Source organism: Seriola dumerili, unplaced genomic scaffold (genome assembly GCF_002260705.1).
Source record: "Seriola dumerili isolate Sdu_G_001 unplaced genomic scaffold, Sdu_1.0 BDQW01001892.1, whole genome shotgun sequence".
NCBI classification, from domain to species: Eukaryota; Metazoa; Chordata; class Actinopteri; order Carangiformes; family Carangidae; genus Seriola; species Seriola dumerili.
In genome coordinates, this window is record NW_019176147.1 from 725,832 (window position 1) to 745,807 (window position 19,976).

General features: G+C 41.4%; 1 protein-coding gene across 2 annotated transcripts; it reads left to right on the top strand.

The window, feature by feature from the left end:
* The first annotated feature begins 1,795 nt into the window (after positions 1 to 1,795).
* ca8 (carbonic anhydrase 8) lies at positions 1,796 to 18,619 on the top strand. 2 transcript variants are annotated; one of them, XM_022768948.1, is made up of 9 exons: positions 1,796 to 2,085; positions 7,574 to 7,765; positions 7,937 to 8,061; positions 10,448 to 10,543; positions 11,986 to 12,048; positions 12,136 to 12,184; positions 12,264 to 12,376; positions 15,221 to 15,415; positions 17,802 to 18,619. In XM_022768948.1, exons 1-8 carry the CDS (start codon positions 1,932 to 1,934, stop codon positions 15,353 to 15,355), a joined length of 927 nt encoding a protein of 308 aa, XP_022624669.1. In that variant the 5' UTR covers positions 1,796 to 1,931; the 3' UTR covers positions 15,356 to 15,415; positions 17,802 to 18,619. The 2 variants fall into 2 exon arrangements, with proteins under 2 accessions (XP_022624669.1, XP_022624670.1); XM_022768949.1 differs by having other exon boundaries at positions 7,580 to 7,765.
* The last annotated feature ends 1,357 nt before the right edge of the window (positions 18,620 to 19,976 follow it).

Sequence of the window (19,976 nt, forward strand, 5' to 3'; positions counted from 1 at the left end):
AGCCGTCACTGAATATAAATAAATGGATCAGTGAGTTGGTCGGTCCAACAGCTACTGGACAGGTTGAAATGAGGTACAGTCCTTCATGTTCCCCTCAGGACAAACTGTTATAACTTCATCCAGGACCTTCCTCAGGTCAATATTTGTATCTGCCGATACTTTGGTTTATGACTAAATACCTGCAAAACTAATGCCTTCCCCATCATCTTCAGTTGTACTGTGTGTTTAGTGCTAAGATGCTGAATATGTTAAACATTAAACCTGCTGAAAATGCATGACTGTATAGACTCTTAGTCTTGTGATGGAAACACAGTAATTACACAAGCAAAACGAAACCACACGCACCTCGACACAGTCCTGTCTCTGAGCTGTGCAGGTACTTCCTTCCTCCTCATGGTCAAATTATGAGCCACGTTTTCTTGTTTTTTGTTGTTGGGTGCCACTAGTCAATAAGGGTGTCATTGATTGTTACCATGGTAACATTGGTCTTAAGCCTAAATTAGCCTGAGGGTAAGGTGTCTAGTGTGTTTGTCTTTAAATGAGTCAGTCTTTATTTTTGTGAAACAGTCTGACTGACATTAGACTGAAGCAACGCCACAGACCGGTCTGAGACGTTTCTGTGGAACCGGCTCCATTTCAGGTGTCATAGCCAAGTGTCTGAACACTTGCTGTATGTAGGTGCGGTATTCCACTTTTTTCTTTTTTTTAATACATTTGCAAAATAAAATTTCTGAAATTCTGTTTTCACTTTGTCATTACGGGACATTGAGTGTAGATTAAAGTGTGAAAAAGGGGTCTGAAGACTTTCTGAATGCGCTGTGTACAGAATAAGACGGCACTAAATAAAATGTGCAGACTTGGACGTGGTCAGTCTCTGATTGGCTATTCCTTAGCGTATAGCACATGGTCACTTGAGCGTTAGCCTTCAAGGTGTTCAGATGTGGATCACTGCAGCCCATGTTCTGCTTTCAGCTTCACAGTGTGGAAACAGGGGAGTTCACCTGAATTCAGACGGCTCAGAGGACGCTTTTCCTGATAAGGAATGTAGGGCAATTAACATCAGCTGCCTGGAGGATATGGATTAACAAAGAAAGAAACTGAGAGAGGAAGAACACCATGAACTATGAACCATTCGTCCCTCTTCGTTTCACACAAATAACCCAAATAACAAAATACATCTCGTCTAGTTCAACCCAGAGGAAAGTCAAGAACTCTGAGGAGAATCATTTGGGTTTGACCACTGAGCCAAGTGTGTTTTGTAAATGTGTGAATAACATCCAGTGTTGGAGAGTTTCTCCGTCCATCTTGAAGTCATCAAGTTTGGAGAACAGCTCGGCCTTTCTCTCTGTTCGTTCAGGCTGTTTTCTGCCTGTTGTCTCAACCACTGCTGTTTCCTTAACCCAAGGGTGGCTGTGTGGCCTCCAACAGAAACACCAGCATGACCTTCCTGCCAGCATTCCTGCACACGCACAACAGGGAACGGCACCCAAAACAGCAGAGACTGAACAGAAAATAACAAACTGTAACCGAGAAAGATTAAAGCTGATTCACCTAAAAGGTTTATTTTCAGTCATGAAAAAGGAAAAAGAAAAACTGTGAGCAAGCACACCTGCAGCCTGCAGAGAGAGAGAGAGAGAAGAAGAGAGGAAGACAGAGAGGAAGAGAGAGAGAGATAATAGCCGAGCAAAGCTGAGAGAGAGAGAGAGAGAGAGAGAAGGAGGAGCAACTGAGAGAAAAGAAAAAGAGAGAGGCAGAGAGCTTCACACTGCAGTGAATAACGTTAAGAAAACAGAGCGAGAGAAGAAAGAAACGGGGAGAAAAAGAGAGAGAGAGAGAAAAAAAAGTAAAAGACAAAGAGCAAAGTCAAAGTAGTTTCTTGGCTGGGAATCCGTCCAGCAGACTGCAGAGACTTCAGCTTTGTGTCCAAGTGAATGGACAAAACCAGTGTGACTGGGAGTGTAGTGGGAGGACAGACTGGTTTTCAACCCACAGTGAGCAGACTGTCAAACACCATGGCCGACAGCGTGAATGAGGAGTCGGATTATAACCCGGGGAAGGATGAGCTGGACTGGGGCTACGAGGAAGGTACGTAGGTCTTCATCAGCGTGTGAGGGGATGCACGTTAGAGCGGTTTTTATTTACTGTGTGGCCCTGGAGGTTTGCAGTGTTGACACATGCGATAGATGCTGGTTTTCTGTTGCTACACTGTGAAAGAAAAGACATGAGTTGTTTTGCTTCCCTGACACAGTTTACTGCAACACAAAACAGCGCAGACTTTCTGGGGGAAAATAACACTAATAGTTTATTTTATTTTATTTAGGGACAATGCAATTTATCATAGTTTCAAAAAACAAAGCATGAACCTAATGTGTTGCATAAAGAGTTTATAGCTGTTGTTAATTCTTGACTCCGGTCCCTAATTGGGCTTTTACATGCATAACGTAATTATATTTATTATTGTAATAAAACACAACTGATAATATCCTACAATTAGCTAAAAATATACAGATGTTCAGTCTAAAAAGAGACAATAAAGACAATTAACAATAGATAATGAGTAATAAATGAGTCCAGCTCTGGTTTGCTTTTAGCACTTCACCTTTGCTGTAAAAGAATTTCTATCTGAAGTTAATTTGATTTCAGTTGGTGACGTGTTCAAGAAGCTTTAACATCATCAGGGTTATTTTTCACAGACGTGACAGAACTCCTCCAGCAGCACAGACAACATTACGCCTTATAAATACACTCTGCATGACAAGTGAGCCGGTCTGTGTGCGTGAAAACGATGATGGAGGAATGTGATGCCATCCGGGAATTCTGGGAAGATTCACCTGGAGCTGATTGTTTCACCGTGGAAGAAAAGCTCCTTATTTTCCTTATTCAATAGTTCCTGATACTTTTTCAACTGTCCAAGACATTTACAGGTGTTTAAAAGCAGCATAAGATTATTAAACTGCGCCAGTTATGTCAGGTCTTTACAGAAGCGCAATGCATTCACTGGAAAAAGAAAAATTCTGCTCCGTTTTTCTGAATTAACGAGATAATGATCTCAACATTTTTAGAAAGTTTTTTTTAATTAACAAGATATTTAAGGTAAACACAAGAAACTTGTGTTTACCTTAAACATGATGTGATATGTGTGATGTGATAAGCTGGTTTAATGTGTGTTATCTCACTCTGTCTTCCTTTTATTGCTGCCTTTACTGAGCACTGAGGATGCACTGTGATACTGAACTGTAACTCTTACTGTAAGTATACTAAATGATGTGTGGCAGTTTGTAAGCAGAGATTACACACTAAAGTATGGCTCCGGTGTCCTGTGGAGACCTTGTGTCTAAACACAGGCTAAACAGAGGAAACCGTGCAAATATAGATGTTCAGTATTTTTAAATATAAATAAAAAACGAAATGTTTTTATTGATTACTTCTGTCACGGCTGCAGGACAGATCGTGACGTCTCTCTGCAGGACACTTGTGGTGCTAGAAGTTGATGAGGTCTTTATTAGAATAGACTTTAGTGGATTACAATGTGAGAAACAACAAGCAACAGTTAAGTAACAATAAAAACAGGACACAGTAATAAAAAATACTTATTATTAAACACAACTAAAGCGCTACGAGACGACACAGCTCCACCATGATTTACTGTGATCTGCATCTGGTTCTGAATCTGAATGTGCTGAGGGAATAATAGTGACAGATGTGCCGGTGCCACTTCACAATAAGACGGCCCTTATAAAGGATTTATAAACGGTTTATATTAAACACTTTACGAATCACAAATAAAGAATTATAAACAAATTACAACACGGTTTTCATACATTGACGAATGCTCACTATTTGGCAAGATCTAGTTAATGCTTACTATTCATTCATCTTACTAATGAGTTACTATTATTCATATATTATTTATAACTGGTAAATGGAGCCTTATAGTAACTCATTAATAAATGATGATGTGTTTCATACTTTACAATAAGGCATGAATCTGGTCATTTGATATGATATTTTGATCTGCCAGATGAATCTTTTTGACTGTTAAGATGCTGACGGTGGTTCATTGCTAGTGACTGAACAGACAGAAGAAGCAGCAGGTACAAACGCTGATGATGGAGAAAACAATGAGATACGAGGCTGAACAGTACAGAGAAATGTGGGCTCACTATTTGGCAAGCAGCAGGTCACTGTTGCCCTTTTTATTTAAATGAAAAATGAATGAAAAACAGACAGACAAGGCAACAGTCCACGGGTTTGACGTGACCACGAGCGGAGCGACGGAGAGGTTGTCAGTCAGTGCAATCTGATTTGATTTGATTTGAGTGATTCAGAGTTTTCCTCAATCTGCCTGATATTTCACTGATTTAAGAAAACATGACGTACGTACATTAAAGTCACTTTAATCAAGGATTGCATTGCTGCCTTTTTCTAAACAAGAATCCAGCTCATTTATTTTCACAATATATTACTTGGAAATTTATATGAAAGAGATGTAGAAATGTTATCCCTGCAATTATAGTGTCATTTTACTTGTTACTTGATGTTTTCCATATTACATTTACTATACATCACACCTGCCTGAAAGAAATACACATTTGTTCAACTCAATTTAAAGACACATAAAGAAGTGTTTATATTAAATGAATGAACCAGCTGTGAGAGGATAGTCTGATGACTGAGAATCGAACCTGTGCTGCAAGTTTAAACAGCTTTCAGTTGCTTTCTGCTGCTCTCAGTTCATTGTTTCGGTTCTCTGCACCTACCAAAAAAAAAAAGTGTGCTGGCACTGCAAGGACCAGCTCTAATACAAACTCACTGTGAACTATCAGTCAGTATCAAGGCGAGTTTATTTATACAGCAGCATTCAGACACAAGGCAAGCGCTTTCCAGAGGTATCGAAATACATAAAAAATAGAACATTAGTTAGATATAGATAGATAGACAAATATAATACAGTAAATAGTAATAATAATAAATAATAAACAATGAGACAAAGAAAAGATGACATTAAAGTAGGATTTACCGTTTTAAAAGAGGTGCTGTCGTGATAAAAGACATCAACAACAAGCAAATGCACAAGAATAAAAAGATGTTAGAAGTTATGTATGTGATTTATTAGTGAGCAGTTTTAAGGCCTGATTGAAATGAGCTGACAGTTTCAGCAGATCTCAGGTGTTCAGGAAGCTCGTTCCACAGGTGAGGAGCAGGGAAAGAGAGAAGAGAAGAGAAATAGAAGCAGTTTAGATCTTGACCATCTTAAGTCGAACTGTGGTACAATGAATTCTGGGTAAATTAAAACAAAACAATTCAAGAAAGAGTGAAACAATAAAAAGAAGATTTTGGTCTCTAACAACTCTATAGTTATGAGCCATGTTTTCCTGTTTTTTGTTGTTGGGTGCTACTGGCGAGCATGGGGGTGTCAATGACTGTTACCATGGTAACATTGGTCTCAGACCTGAGTTATCCTGGGGAAAAGGTGTCTAATGTTTTTGGCTTAAAATGAGTCAGTCTTTATTTTTGTGAAACAGTTTGACGAACATTAGACTGATCGGTGAGTAAAACGAAGACCTGGGGCCGGTTTCACAAAGAGTTGTATCTTGGTTAAAAATGACAGTAGCAGGATATTTACAGGAAACTCCAGAATCATGTTTCAGCTTTTCAAAAAGAGCAACAAAAATAACTCTATAAGGGAAAATACATTAAGAACCACATGCTAACCTAGGTGTGGTTTGGGGCTACGTCTCAACAGCTTGACAAGCTAAAAGGCTAGCTGTGAGTTCATTTGCTAAATGCAGAATTAAATTGTGTTTTTCTTTATGATGAAGTCATAACAGTGTGGTGGCAAACACATTAACTGACCATAATCAGTGTCAGTCAACCCTATAGTCAGTATAAATATATGATTTAGCAACGTAAACCAGTCCCACAGCCCTACAAACACACTGTGACTGTGGTCAGAAAAAAGCTGAAATGAATCTAGAACAGTGTGTACCCTTTAGTATCACTTTCACTGCACTGTGCCATTGTAAACCTTAGAAACAGCTTTCAGCCACTTCAAAACTAAAGATACTAGTCTCTTACAAATACATATACAATAATTCTTTCTCTTCCTGTCTCTGAAATTCATTTTCACAATCACAGCAAGAAATCCTGTTCACGCACTGCAGACTGAGAGGAAGCAGATAGGGGATGAATGGAGGGGCAGAGGGACTAAAAAGGCCAATTCAGTCTAGACTTTAGACAGAATGATCTAAATACAAACACACACACACACACACACACAGGAACTGGCCTCGATATAAATGTGTTCCTTTAGAGGAACAAATACTGGGGGAAAGAACAAGGTTACAGTTAAAGCACTCACTGACTGTTTAAACAAAAACAACTTAAAGTTCACTTCATAGCTTTCTCCAGAGGTTCCATGGTCTTCATCATGTTAAATTACTTCTTCAGGTTTTTCAGTTCAGGAATGAACTTTAACGTTTAATGAATCTTAAATACAGATTTTCATCCAGGTTAAAGTTTTCAGTTTTACTGTCTCACTTAGATTAGACAAACCTATATAGCTTGTTGAAAGTTTGTTAGACAGTGCACGACTGAAAATGCAGAAAAAGTAGACCAAAAATCATTTCAAAACCACAGATTTTTAACTTAAGAAACAAACAAAACAAACAAGTTAAGACAGAACAAAACATGTGACTAACTACTGAGACAAAAGGAACAGTATATATATATATATGTCATTTCATTAGCAGTATCTAATGTTAGCAAACACTGGTGCTGTGAGATGAGTTTTGACATCAATTAAGTTAATGTGTATATATATACCAATATATACAAAGGTTAACCTGAGAAGGAGGGCAGGAATACACATTAACTTAATTGATGTCACAATTTCTCTCAGATCATCAGTGTTTGCTAACATTAGATACGGCTAATGAAATAACAAGCTAACATTAGAAATGAACGGGCGCTATAAGCTAGCTAGCGTTAGTTAGCTAAACTGTAACTTGAGGCTAAAGTTAGAAACAAGTTAACGTCAGCGTTCATCTACAGATACTTCACACAGTCTAATTCAGAAACTGTGAAGGTAAGACCGTAAAGTGTATTATACCAACTGGGTAGTTTGATACTGACACTTACATTCACCGTCACTGTCGCGCGGGGGCACAGACGCAACGCGAGCCACTGACGTCAGGGTTAGGAAATGGAACGGTCCAATTTAGGGGTGTCTGCAATCGTATCACAGGATTCTTCCAAGCATGAATACGGGAAATATATCGTAATAGCATTAATTACAGGTAAAAAAAAATATTTAGATGTTGCAACCCCCTCCCGGACTGTTGTTTTTACCTCCTTTTGGGGGGGTCAACGTCTTAGTTGCCCCCCCCCCCCTTTATTCGAACCCTGAGTAGTGGAATGTACTTACTGTAATTGAAGTATCTGCACACTATATTGTATATAGTGTAGAGCCGCTCAATAAAGACATAGACATGTACAACATATGTAATGTGTGTTTTGTGTGTGTGTGTGTGTGTGTGTGTGTGTGTGTGCTTTTGCCTGTTTCTACCCATAGGTGTAGAGTGGGGACTCCATTTCCCAGCAGCCAATGGCGAGTACCAGTCTCCAATTAACCTAAACTCCAGGGAGGCCCAGTACGACCCGTCCCTCCTAGACGTCGGTTTATCACCAAACTACGTGGTGTGTCGAGACTGTGAGGTCATCAACGATGGACACACTGTCCGCATCATTCTCAAGTCCAAGTCAGGTAACTCCCAGGAGACATGACAACAAGTTGTTAGTCACTGAGGTTTAGTCAAATCCATCTAAATGATCCCTTTATCTCACTTTCATTTTTACCACGACTTCTTTGATCTGTCCTCTGCTTCCTGTGTTTTTGCTTCCCCACAATGCCACGCCTTTCCTGCGCTGTTGCCAGTGGTTACCGGGGGTCCTTTGCCTAGCGATCACGAGTATGAACTTCATGAGGTTCGATTCCACTGGGGCAAAGAGAACCAGAGAGGATCAGAGCACACTGTCAACTTCAAGGCTTTCCCCATGGAGGTATACAGTACACACACACACACACACACACACACACAGATAAGGCCATGACCTGCAGCCTCTACTAGACTAAAGAAATACAGTGTACACATTTTAAAACTTCTGGCGTTGTCGGTCGACCTTCAGCAACTGTAACATCACAGCTGGTTGAGTCCTTGAACACAAAACACTTTCACCATCAGGAGACGTTTAGTGAGGCTAAAAAAAAATACAATTTCACAGGTTGTGTTGTGACAGTCTGTTTCCACCTGAAAGAAGGACTGATCGAGGTTTAATTCATGTGAAACTTTCTCCAGCTGTTCTTAAAGAAATACAGCAGTTCAACTGTTTCTTATAAAATTCATATGAGAAGTTTGATGCCACTTTCATGTCTGTTTATTTAGTCCAAGCTGAAACAGGCTCTGTCCAAAGTTCAAACATAAAAGACGTAGAACCGACTGAATTCTCCATGCAACACTAAATTATTGTTTTTATTCCTCCGCGCCAGCGACAGTTAGAGCGGCGGCCATATTGTTTTCAGGCTGTCCATCCGTCTCATTCTTGTGGATATCTCAGTAACGCCTTGATGGAACTTCTTCAAATTTGGCACAAACATTCACCAGGACTCAAGGATGGACTGATTAGATTTTGGGGGTCAAAGGTCAAAGGTCATGGGTGTGGCAAGCTCACAAAACACGGTCTTGGCCTTGTGAACGTGATATCTCCCTAACACCTTGAAGGAACTTCTTGAAATTTGGTACAAATATTCATTTGTACAAACTGAATACAGACTGATTACAGTCCAAAACAATAAAAAATTCTCACAAAAGTTAAGATCAAGTAATAATTAAACGTTAAAATGCCAAAATGATTTTGGTTTTCCAGCGAAGGATAGAAGCAGCTCTATTGAAACTAAATGACGGTCTGTAAAAGCAACAGTGAGAATCCAACAGTTAACAACTCAAGCAGTAAAAGAACCAGATAAATGAAATCGGGCTGCAGCTGACAGATGTTTCATCCCTCCACACATCGACCACATCAGTTTCCTTTAAAACATGAGACAAAGCAGAGGATGACTGAAGGTGTGGCTCCTCTCCAGTCCGGTCTAGAGTAACATCAGTCCAACAGTTACAGTCTCCAACCAGAAAAATACGCTCCCCTTGATCAATGCCACTTCATTTTTCGTTCAATATTTTAGAAAGCCCTTCACGCTCCAACTCCATTACGCTGCCCGTTACTCCCCTCCTCACAGTAGACCCTGCTGCATGATGTCTAGGGGCAAAAGTGATCCACATTCAAAACACTTCATGCTCCCGGAGTTGGCGTACACCTCCTCATCCCTAACACACAGAGAGAGAGAGAGACATCCAGTATTCGAACCCAACACTTGTCTCTGCAGTGACTGAACATGCTTCAGCTTGGCGTCCTCACAGCCCAGAGGCATGCGAGCTGTTTCCGTGCCCCACCTGTTCTCATACCGCCAACAGCACCTACTCCATCGTGGGGCTGCAGCACCACCCGTACTCCATGTCCCAGAGACGGGGACGGTGTCTCGGCAAACGACCTGGCTGCCAAGAAAGATGACTCAACATCCAGAAAAAAACAATCACACCAAAGTACATAAAAAACACAATTAACCACCAAACACAGAAGCAATTAGGTTGTATCCCTCAGCCACTCAGACTAGTTTCACATTACACCCCTGTTTATCCTGAGTCATATAAGATATTAACCATTTGTGTGAAATTGTGTCATAATTGCTGTGTGAAGTCTGTGTGAATGTTTGTGCCAGTTCCTCCAAGGCGTTACTGAGATATCGTGTCCACGAGAATGGGACGGAGCGGTGACCACACAAAACGTGGTTTTTGGCTTTGTGGACGTATTATCTACGTAACGCCTCAAAGGAACTTCTTCAAATTTGGCACAAACATTCACCAGGACTCAAGGATGAACTGATTAGATTTTGGTGGCCAAAGGTCAAAGGTCAAGGGCGTGGTGACCTCAGGAAAAAGACACAAATGGTTACTATTTTACACGACTGGATAAACAGGGATGTAACCTGAATTAATTAGACACATTAGATTTTAGAGATTTGCAAATCTCAAAATCAATGTCGAGTGGGAAGATAACGGCTCAGAGATAATTCCACTTCCACAGTTTCTATATGACAGTAAGACGCTGTAAATACCACGACAGAGTACAGATCTGTGGTCTGGTCTGATCTGGGGGGAGGTTTCCCCCTCTTCTCTCTCTCCGTTCACTTTAACCTGACATAAGAGCCCATACAGAAAGCTTCAGTCGCCACCAGCTGCTGGTTCCTCACACTCTTACCTACTGCTGTTCCCTCCACCTGCTCACAACAATGGCCTCTCAAATATAAGTTGTGTCCTGTTGTCTCTCTTCGTAGCTTCATCTGATTCACTGGAACAGCACCCTGTTCAACACTTTGGAGGACGCTCTGGCAAAGAAGAACGGAGTCCTCATCATAGCTCTTTTTGTGCAGGTAAACATCCAGGCTTCATGAAGGGACCCATGGAGGACTTATTCCCATCATGGTTCCCTGGGTTTTATGGTTGGCCTGATGAGATTTGTTACGTTGAGAAAACCAACAGATCTCCATTATCTCGGGACAAATAACTGACTAAAATAATTATCTTGTTATTTCAACATGACAAAGCTCCATTATCTCATGATAACGCCATTATAATTAGAATAATTATCCCGTTATCTTGAGAAAACAAAGCCCTTTTATCCCGAGATAATTGAATAATTATCTTGTTGACATTATCTCGAGTTAACAGAATAATTATCCCATTGTCTCGAGATAACGGGATAAAAAAATATTTGTGAGTATGGCCTTTCTCGGCTTCCGTAGTTTTCCCCTTCACGGCCGACATTAATAACAACATTAACCTTCAGTGGCCTTAAAGTGTTTTCCTTCGCGGGGGTTGTAAGAGTTGTTATTCTAAATGAGTGAACAGGTTCATTCCAGATTAACTTGAACCACCCTGTGAAATTCCCTGATTCCTCTGTATTACGACTCACCTAGAAAAATGACCCTCACATGCTTCCCGTCAGGAAAACTTTTAAAAGTGATTTATGTCCATTGAGTGAATCAAATCAAATGAAAAGAGAAAACCTCTGAGAGAGAGGTCTGAGTCATGGCAGCTGAGGAAAAGCACACCCAACGAAACAACAGTGGCTTTTACCTCAACACCTCCTGAACCTCAGTCTTAACACGTCAAGCTCACACGTCCTGTATTTGACGGCCTCTTCAGTTTTGACTTCCTGTTTATGTCCTGTAAGGATACAAGAGATATAAACAAAGATCCGCTGACTTCCTCAAGACTCTCACTGATAACATTGTCTTATGCCGACCACACACTACAAGACACTAGAAGTCTGATACCCTCTCACATCTGAGACTGGGGATTTTGCACGGTCATGATTTGCATGACCACATTCCTCTGAGATTATTTCCCATCATATCCAGTCACATAACATTGTAATTGTCATAATTTGCCAATGAAATCACTGTGTCAGGACTTTGTATTTATGATTTCCGGTTTTATTTTGAAATGAATTTCCCTGAATCCAGTTAACCCTTGATTTACTGACGGCCTCACACCAAACGACTCAGATTCTTGCACCTCCCAGGAGTCGCCTCCACGCTCACTATCAGCTCAGTTTGCTGCTTCCTGTTTGATGCTGGAGAAGTCGACAGTGTCACTATTTGCGTGAGCCAAGACTAAAAACTTATGATAATATTCAACATGTGTGATTTTATTGGAACGGCTGAAGACGGCTCGGATGATCACCTGACACCAAACGATCAGGATGAGATGGATATTTATCTGTGAAAAGTCGTTTGGCGTGAGGCCGGCGTTAATCAGATACACTGATGACTCCTCTGACCACCATCTCAAAATCATGTGATTTTACCAGATTGGTAAGGAGCATCTGGGTCTGAAGGCCATCACTGAAGTTCTGCAGGACCTACAGTACAAGGTGAGACCACGATTACATCATGATGAAGATCAACATCAGACGTTAAACTGGACAATAATTATTGTTGTGTTGCTGTATTTCCTTCAGGGGAAGAGTAAATTAATCCCGTGCTTCAACCCCAACACTCTGTTACCTGGTGAGTAGAAAAACCATTTGATTACAGAGACGTAAAAGAAAATACATGTCTTTAAATGAAATGTTTAATCTTCCCTTAGACCCGTTACTGAGAGACTACTGGGTATATGAAGGATCTCTGACCACCCCGCCTTGCAGTGAAAACGTGACCTGGATCTTGTACCGCTACCCTCTCACCATCTCACAGCTGCAGGTAAAACATGAATATAAAGTACAACTGTCTTCAGTGTTAGGAATGTTTTAACCTATGTCACAGGAAAAGCAATAAAGCATTTCCTTAATTTGATATTTTAATAGGATTAAAAACAGGAATTAATCCATCAATAAATCCTTAAGATTTAAAAATGGATTCACAAAATCAGCTTAAAACACTCATTACATTAAATAAACCATTTATAAATTCATGAATAAACAGGCTAAACCATCCCAATTGGCCGTGGGATGTTACAAGCTCTCTGATTGGTTGGACACCTAACCAGGCTAACAGGAGAAGCTAAATGATGAAGCTAACGAATTAGCTAATAGGAAAAGCAGCAAATTATATTATTTATTCATGAATTATTAAATCCTTTATAAAAAAAAAAATTAAATAAATAATATTATAGCTGACAGTCCTAAAGACCCCACTGACCCGTGGCTCTCTGACATTCACTGCAGTAGAGGAAGCGTTTACACCCACTGCCAATCAATGAGCCCGTCACATGGCCTCTAATAGATCTGAACTTTAATTCAACCTTTGCCTGACCGGTGGCTCTCTTCACCATCAGAGAGAGTCGCTGTAGAGGATGATGATGATGGTAATCCTCTGACATTTACTTCAGTCTGGCGTCTGTGCCGTCCTCTGGCCCGCTGACCCTTCGAAATGCCAACAGGAAGAAAGACTTCTGGCGCTCCTCCTGCCTCAGGCCGTGTCCACACACACCGCTAACCCGGACAAGCTGACTGTAGTTTGAAAAACTGAGGCAGAAACTGATTGCCTTAAAAAAAAAAACTGAGGTAACGCAGATTCAACCTGCACGATCTTTCATTTTCATTCAATCATCGTAACTTTTCTGCAAATTTAATTAAAAAAATCATCACAGTTTCCCGCCAGTTGAACCGATCACACCAGTCCCGGCGCAAAACCTTTGACGTACGTCTCCAAACTCACTTTGCTTGTTTCTGGTTTTGAAGCGTGTTGCTAACCAGCTCGGTAGCCATGTTGATTAGCAAACAAGTATATGATGTGTTCCAGCCGGAAACAAGATAAAAGTTCCTATCGTTAGCTTATCGCAGTGATAACCGTGATAATATTGAAGCTTTTGATGTTTTTAAAGATCATTTCATATATATATATATATATATATATATATATATATTTATATTATTTTATATATTTGATTTTTTTTTTTTTTTACATTTTATTTATAATTACGTTGCTTCACCAAAATTGCGAATGATTTGGCAGCCCACTTGCAATACCTTCGCGGCCCACCAGGTTGGTAACCACTGCTCTAACAATTTAAAATCAGTGTAAATTTTAACCATTTCAGTTCCATCTGATGCACCTCGCTCCAGTTACGTAACAGAACACGCACGCTAATGTAAAAGAATAAAAACATAAAATCTAGAAGCACACTTACCCTACAGCTTTATGTTACCGTCGGCTTCTCCAGTTAAGTTAATTGAGTAGTATAATAGCTCATTAGTTTGTGTGTCACAGCCGCTGCTGCAGCTCTGACTGTTTGTGCCACTCAGCAACCAAACCACCACAACAACTAACTTCCTGTTGTTTTTAGATCAGTGGCATGCACCTTTCCCTCTCAGCTCGAGCAGCATCTGTGCCTCACATCTCTCTCTCTCTCTCTCTCTCTCTCTCTCTCTCTGCGTCGCCCTTCACAGTAGAACATTCAGATTTTGGAAAAGTGAGCAACAGAAAACAAATTAAAACTTGTAGGAGCTTGTTTTGTGACGGCGCTGCTGAGTGAACACAGCTGAAAGTGCTTTAAAACAGCAGGTCCTGCTTACCTACAATACACACCTCAAACATCCGGCTATTATTGCCTGCTAAAAGACCAAGAGTGTGTGTGCACAGTGAAAGAGTGCATGCAAGTATTCAACTGTGTATTTCATTCAACAGTTGCTATGTTTATAAGGTTTGCACTCAGAGACTGGGCTGTAAATCTTCCATCGCCGAGCCAACAGCATGACACTCGGCACAGGACCTGCCGTCATGTTTGTTTTGGCTGATGTAACCAGCCACCACACAGCGCACGTGTGTCAAGGTGATTGTATCTGCAGTTTTAAAATAAATGCACTGACCTGGATTTATTCTCACTGGAACAAGTTGTTCTTTTTGCAATTTCTATTTTCTCTCGCAGTTTCATTGCAAGAAATGTCTTAAAACATTGCAACTTTTACGAAAAAAAAATCTGGTGTTTTAGCTGCAACAATTGCCAGATCCTGGAGGGACTGATAAACCAGACAGAAAGAATTAGTTTTGAAATTATCTTTTCGATTATAACTCTCACCTCTATCCAGAACATTTTAATCTTTCTGCATTACTAAATAGTGAAACAATAAGCCCTCAGTTTCTGTACATGTTGTGAATATGTCTGGTGTGTCTTTGTTCTATCGATTTAGATCCACATATATCCGCATGTAGTCACTGAGTGTCCTCTATGTCATTCCCACACTGTTGTCATATCTTTATCAAGCCTTTCTTTGTCCCAGCTCCTCTTGTGTATTCAGGAAGCCTCTTCTCCCTCAGCCCTGAAAGCTTTATCACCTGAGCGTTTCACAGCCGGAGGAAACCCTGAGTGTTGAGCAAATATTTGAAGTCATAAGTAGTACTTAAAAGATGTGCAAAGCCAAAGCAACCATGTTGTCACCTTATGTTAGACTGGATAATTCACTGTAAAAAGCACTGGATGTTTTAATATACTAATATTTAATATTAGTCACTTCAGCTCAGTGACAGTCAGTTTGCATGTTGAGATCTGGAGCTGTGACCCAGTTCAGCCTCTGAAAGTCAGTCTCTCCACTTGTGTCTCTGCAGATCGAGGAGTTTCGGAGGCTGCGGTCCCACGTTAAAGGGGCCGAGCTGCTGGAGGGGAATGACGGGCTGCTGGGTGACAACTTCCGTCCCACCCAGCCACTCAGTGACCGGACAGTTCGCGCTGCCTTCCAGTGACTGTCATTCACCACCTCCAACTCAGAGGAACAATGGGACCTACAGATACGAGTATTGAAGGTAACAGACACACCCAATGTAGACACACCTGTCACCTAAACCCAGAAACACTGCAGCTACACTTCGCTCTGTGATGAAAGAGTGAAGCTGCAGCCCCGAAATCAGTTTTAAAAACACACGCTCACCGATCGAAGCGTCTCATTACAGATGCTCCGTTATCTTGAGGTTAGGTTTGTACCTGCTTTCTTATACCAGCTAATTTTGGTGGGAAAAGGGTAAAACAGAACATTAGCCCACTTACCCTTGTGGGAACCAAATATGTGTGTATATGATTCTGGATCTTTACAGCAGCATTAGTTGAGTTTTGTCAGCGAATACTCACAGATAGAGATACAGAGCAAATTAGCCTCATTTTTAGGCCATTTTGTCACCATGTGGTAAATATAGATCCAATATTCCCTCTCTGTTTTGGCCTTCACTAACTCCTGTGGGAAATATCTGGCTCTTTAGCTGCTGAATGCTCCACTGTGTCCAGTAGGTGCAAACTCTGCCTGCTGTTCGGTGGATAAGACGCTCCAGAAAGAGCGGGAAACTGCAGAGACATTGTTGATATAAAAGTATTGATTAGAGCAGCTTTAACTGACCAGTATTTTCTCCACACACTGACAAACACTGTTCTGTGTGTTCTTAGTTCAGCACACTCCCTCCCGCGGGACAGACTCTTAATGGAAGCTTTCCCTGAGGTTTTTGGGTTTTCTGAAACCATAGTATAATGGATCAAGCCCTGGAAGAACTAACCCAGTTCAGTTGTTAATCTGGGAATAGCCTATATCCAGCATGTGGTGCATGGGGGGGGGGGCACCAGATTTAGCTCAGCAGGGCTGCAGCAGGACGACAGGGCAGAACTTTTTGAGCTCAGACGGAACAACCAAATGAAAGACAAAGACAAATGAGACTTTTATAGTCAGAGTCCGAGCTTTGAACTAATGAGGACACAAGAGACCCGAGACGAGTTCTGAATCTCTGGGGAAATTAAATGTTTGTGTTTATTTTTACACGTCACGTCAAAGAACAGCTGAGCAAAGAGCTGAAAACCATCGATCAGCTTTGATACACGGGAGGAACAATTAATCTGCAAACCAAAAAAGAGGCTAAAACAGCTGGATCCTACATTTCCCATAATGCAACACGGTATAGAGTTTATATAGGGTTCAACCTATCCCAAGATTCATTGTGCGCCGGTAAACGACAGCAAACAGCACTGACAGAGAGCCCGAGGATTACACCGTCAGATGTGAGTCGTATGAAGGGCCACACCTTCGCAGACCACGCCCCCTAGAATTGGGACACAGCCACAAGTAGGATTTAATGGAGAGGCTCATAGGCGAGAACCGGATCCTACATTTCCCATAATGCAACACAGTAGCATCTTTTTATTAAACCGAATGGGGTTTTCAAGGGTGCACGCCTTATGATGATAAACTTCCTGTGTCAGCTCCCCTTCAAACAAACGACCTCTTCGTGGATGTTTTAATGCAGTCGGATTATTTTAGAAGTTACGATCACATGACAACTAATACAGTTGTTTGGTTTCCAGGATTTATTTGAAATTAAGTTCTTTTATTGTGAAAGTCTGGTGTGTTTTTCACATTCTCGGTGACAAAGAACCGACTGCAGCACAGTTCACATTCAAGGGCCAGAGGGGTGAGAGTAAGAGGAAGACTGTGGAGGAAGAAGTGGAGGAACAGAGTTGTTGAGAGGCAGGAAATAGAGGGGCACTGTGGTGAAGGGAGGTGAGAGAGCCAGAGTGATGAAGGAGGAGGAGAGGGAGGGCAGGAGAACAGAGGGCTATTATTTGCACTGTAAGTGGACACTGATCCGGTCCCACCGGCTCAAACCCACCTGAGACCAGAGAGCTGTGAGAGGGAGCCGGAGGTTCAACTGCAGCTCAGTCACATTTTTACCACATTATATATAATAACAGCTGGTATCTGCAGATGATGTTTTATAACGATGTTTGGTTCGTCCCTGCTGAAAGAAGTCGTAAAGCTTTTATCACATTGCAACGTGAAGCTTTTCACCGTGAGGTTTCAGCATCGTACGACGTCTCTGTCGCAGCTTTTAGGCCTTTGTTGTTCTCAGACAAAGGTGGGAAGCCATTTTACTCTGGTCCCTTCGCTTTCATTAAACCATGTGGTTTTTCATGGCCCTGCAGGCGGACAGGTCCTCCGCTGTCACAGAGCAGCTTCAGCACTTTTCTCATGAGTAACTCTGTCTGCAGTTTAAATATTTCCGCTCTGAGGTAAGTCGTAAAAGCTGTAATACTACAGGACCAATAAAAACTTCCCTCCCCTCTTTCCGAAGTTTCTCCCAGCTGTAGAAAACATCTGGTTTCTCTTTCTCTTTCCCCTTTTACTCTCATGTATCCGTATATCTTTCATTTCAGGAGAGAAGAAAGACGAGGCGGGAAGAGAGGAACAGAAAGAGAAAGAAGAGAAGGAAGGTTGATGTTGTTGACGAGCTGCAGACTGAAGGTGGACAAAGAAGCTATTGATAACACACCTTCACCCTGTGCTTCATGTGTTTATGTGTGTGTGTGTGTGTGTGTGTGTGTGTTTATGTGTGTGTGTGAGTGTCCTGATCAGATGATAGTAGACCGATACAGTCAAAACAAGAGGAAACATGAACCACAGAACACACACACACACACACACACACACACACACACACACACACACACACACACACACACACACACACACACACACACCTTCACTTCACATGTGCTGTATACATCAAACTGGAAAGGAGGTCACAAACAGCCTGTCATGTAAAATGTTGACGTTTCACTTCTTGTGTTTGTTCAGCAGCAGTTTGAGCCGAAGTTCACTCGTACACACGTCAGTTACAAGCATTTGCACCGTCCTCGTTTCTCCTCCTTGAATCTCTGATACAGTTTTAATGTCCTTTTCATTGTTAAAAAGCCGAATATAAAGACAAAGACAGCGAATGTCTTCACACAGTGTTTCCTGTTAGCAGCTTTAATACAGAGTGTTTGTGTCGGAGCCTCCTGTAACACCGGTAACACTACTGTCTTCACTCCCTCCATGTTGTTTCAGGAGGCGGGGAGGATTGTGAGCGCTGCTGTGGTGTGTATAAGTATGTGTGTGTGTGTGTGTGTGTGTTTGTGTGTCTTTAGTGTCTTAAAGGTACGGTGTCTGACGAGTGACAGTGAGAGCTGAAGACTCACCAATAAACCACAACACTGACTTACTAAACGCTGATCTGAAATGGTGTTTTTGTTTATACGTAGAACCAAAGGTGGGAGTAACCTGGTCGTCATGGAGACTGATCTGTAGTCTGTAACGTCTGCGTCTAGGGGTCTCTCAATCAAAACAATAACAAAAGATGACATTGGGTGGCGTCATGAAACAGCGTGGGATCATGGGAATTGTTGTCTCCTCCCAGTTTAAAACACTGAACGAAGCAGCTTCACATTTAAAGTCAGAGTCTGAGCGACGCTGTACGGAGGACAGAGACTCAGGGAAGAGTCGGAGCTGAGACTGATGCTAACCTTTGTTCTGACTGTTTCTCTGAAAACTCAAGAACCAGACGTTCAGCAGGTTTTCACCAGCTGAATCAGCTGAATGATCCACAGAGGTTTCCTCCTCTCCACAACAAACACACCAGGAGATTAAAACCAGGAGAAACACTGAATAAAACAGTTTAGCTTCAAACATCAGTGATGCTGTTCGGCATGCTCCTGTGTCAATGTGGAAAAGTTACAGATTATAACTTTAAAAGACAAAGCAAATATTATGTGTGTGTGTGTGTGTGTGTATCCAAAAAGCCTGATATATCTCAGCTGAAGAGCATCACTGTCATCCAAAAACACATGAACACACACACGCAGCCGAAAATAGTCCCTGACAAATGCACTATATCCTCTCGTTTGAGTAAAACAAATGAAAAACAAAAAGAATGAATTATATATTTGTGACCGATGATATTTGTTACTGATATTCATCTTCATCAGTTCCTACTAATAGATGATGCACCTGCGGCCACACACAGAGTGAGGACGTGTGCAGGTAACGAGAGACAGACCGACACATTGTTGGTTTGGTCTCTCTGTGGAATTACTTGACAAAAACAAAAAACATGAACAAACACTCGTCTTATCCTTTGAGCAAATATGGAGGATTAGATTATTTGAACACACGTTCTGTTCAGTCAGCTGTGTCTGACTGTGTAAGTCAAATGCACCTCGGGGTTGTTCAAATATTTTCTGGAAGATTTATCAAGGTGTGGCTGTTTGGTGTCACGACAACACGGGCTGACGCTCACTCTGTTTAATCTCCCCGGGACAAACTGGGTGTCTCAGGTATCCTCCGCTCAGGTGCTGTGCAGACACACACAGGTCTCAGGACGTCGCACACGACTCGACAGTATATTGTGCACATTCTTGTGTTAGTTAATGTCCCGCTTCAGGATTTTTTATAGGCTCTCTTTGGATCCAAACCCCACCAGGATGAAACTGTGTTAGTGCAGCAGATTTAAATGTGGATACAAGCACCAAAGTTACTGTACTGTATGGTACTGGATGTTTATGGAGGCCTTT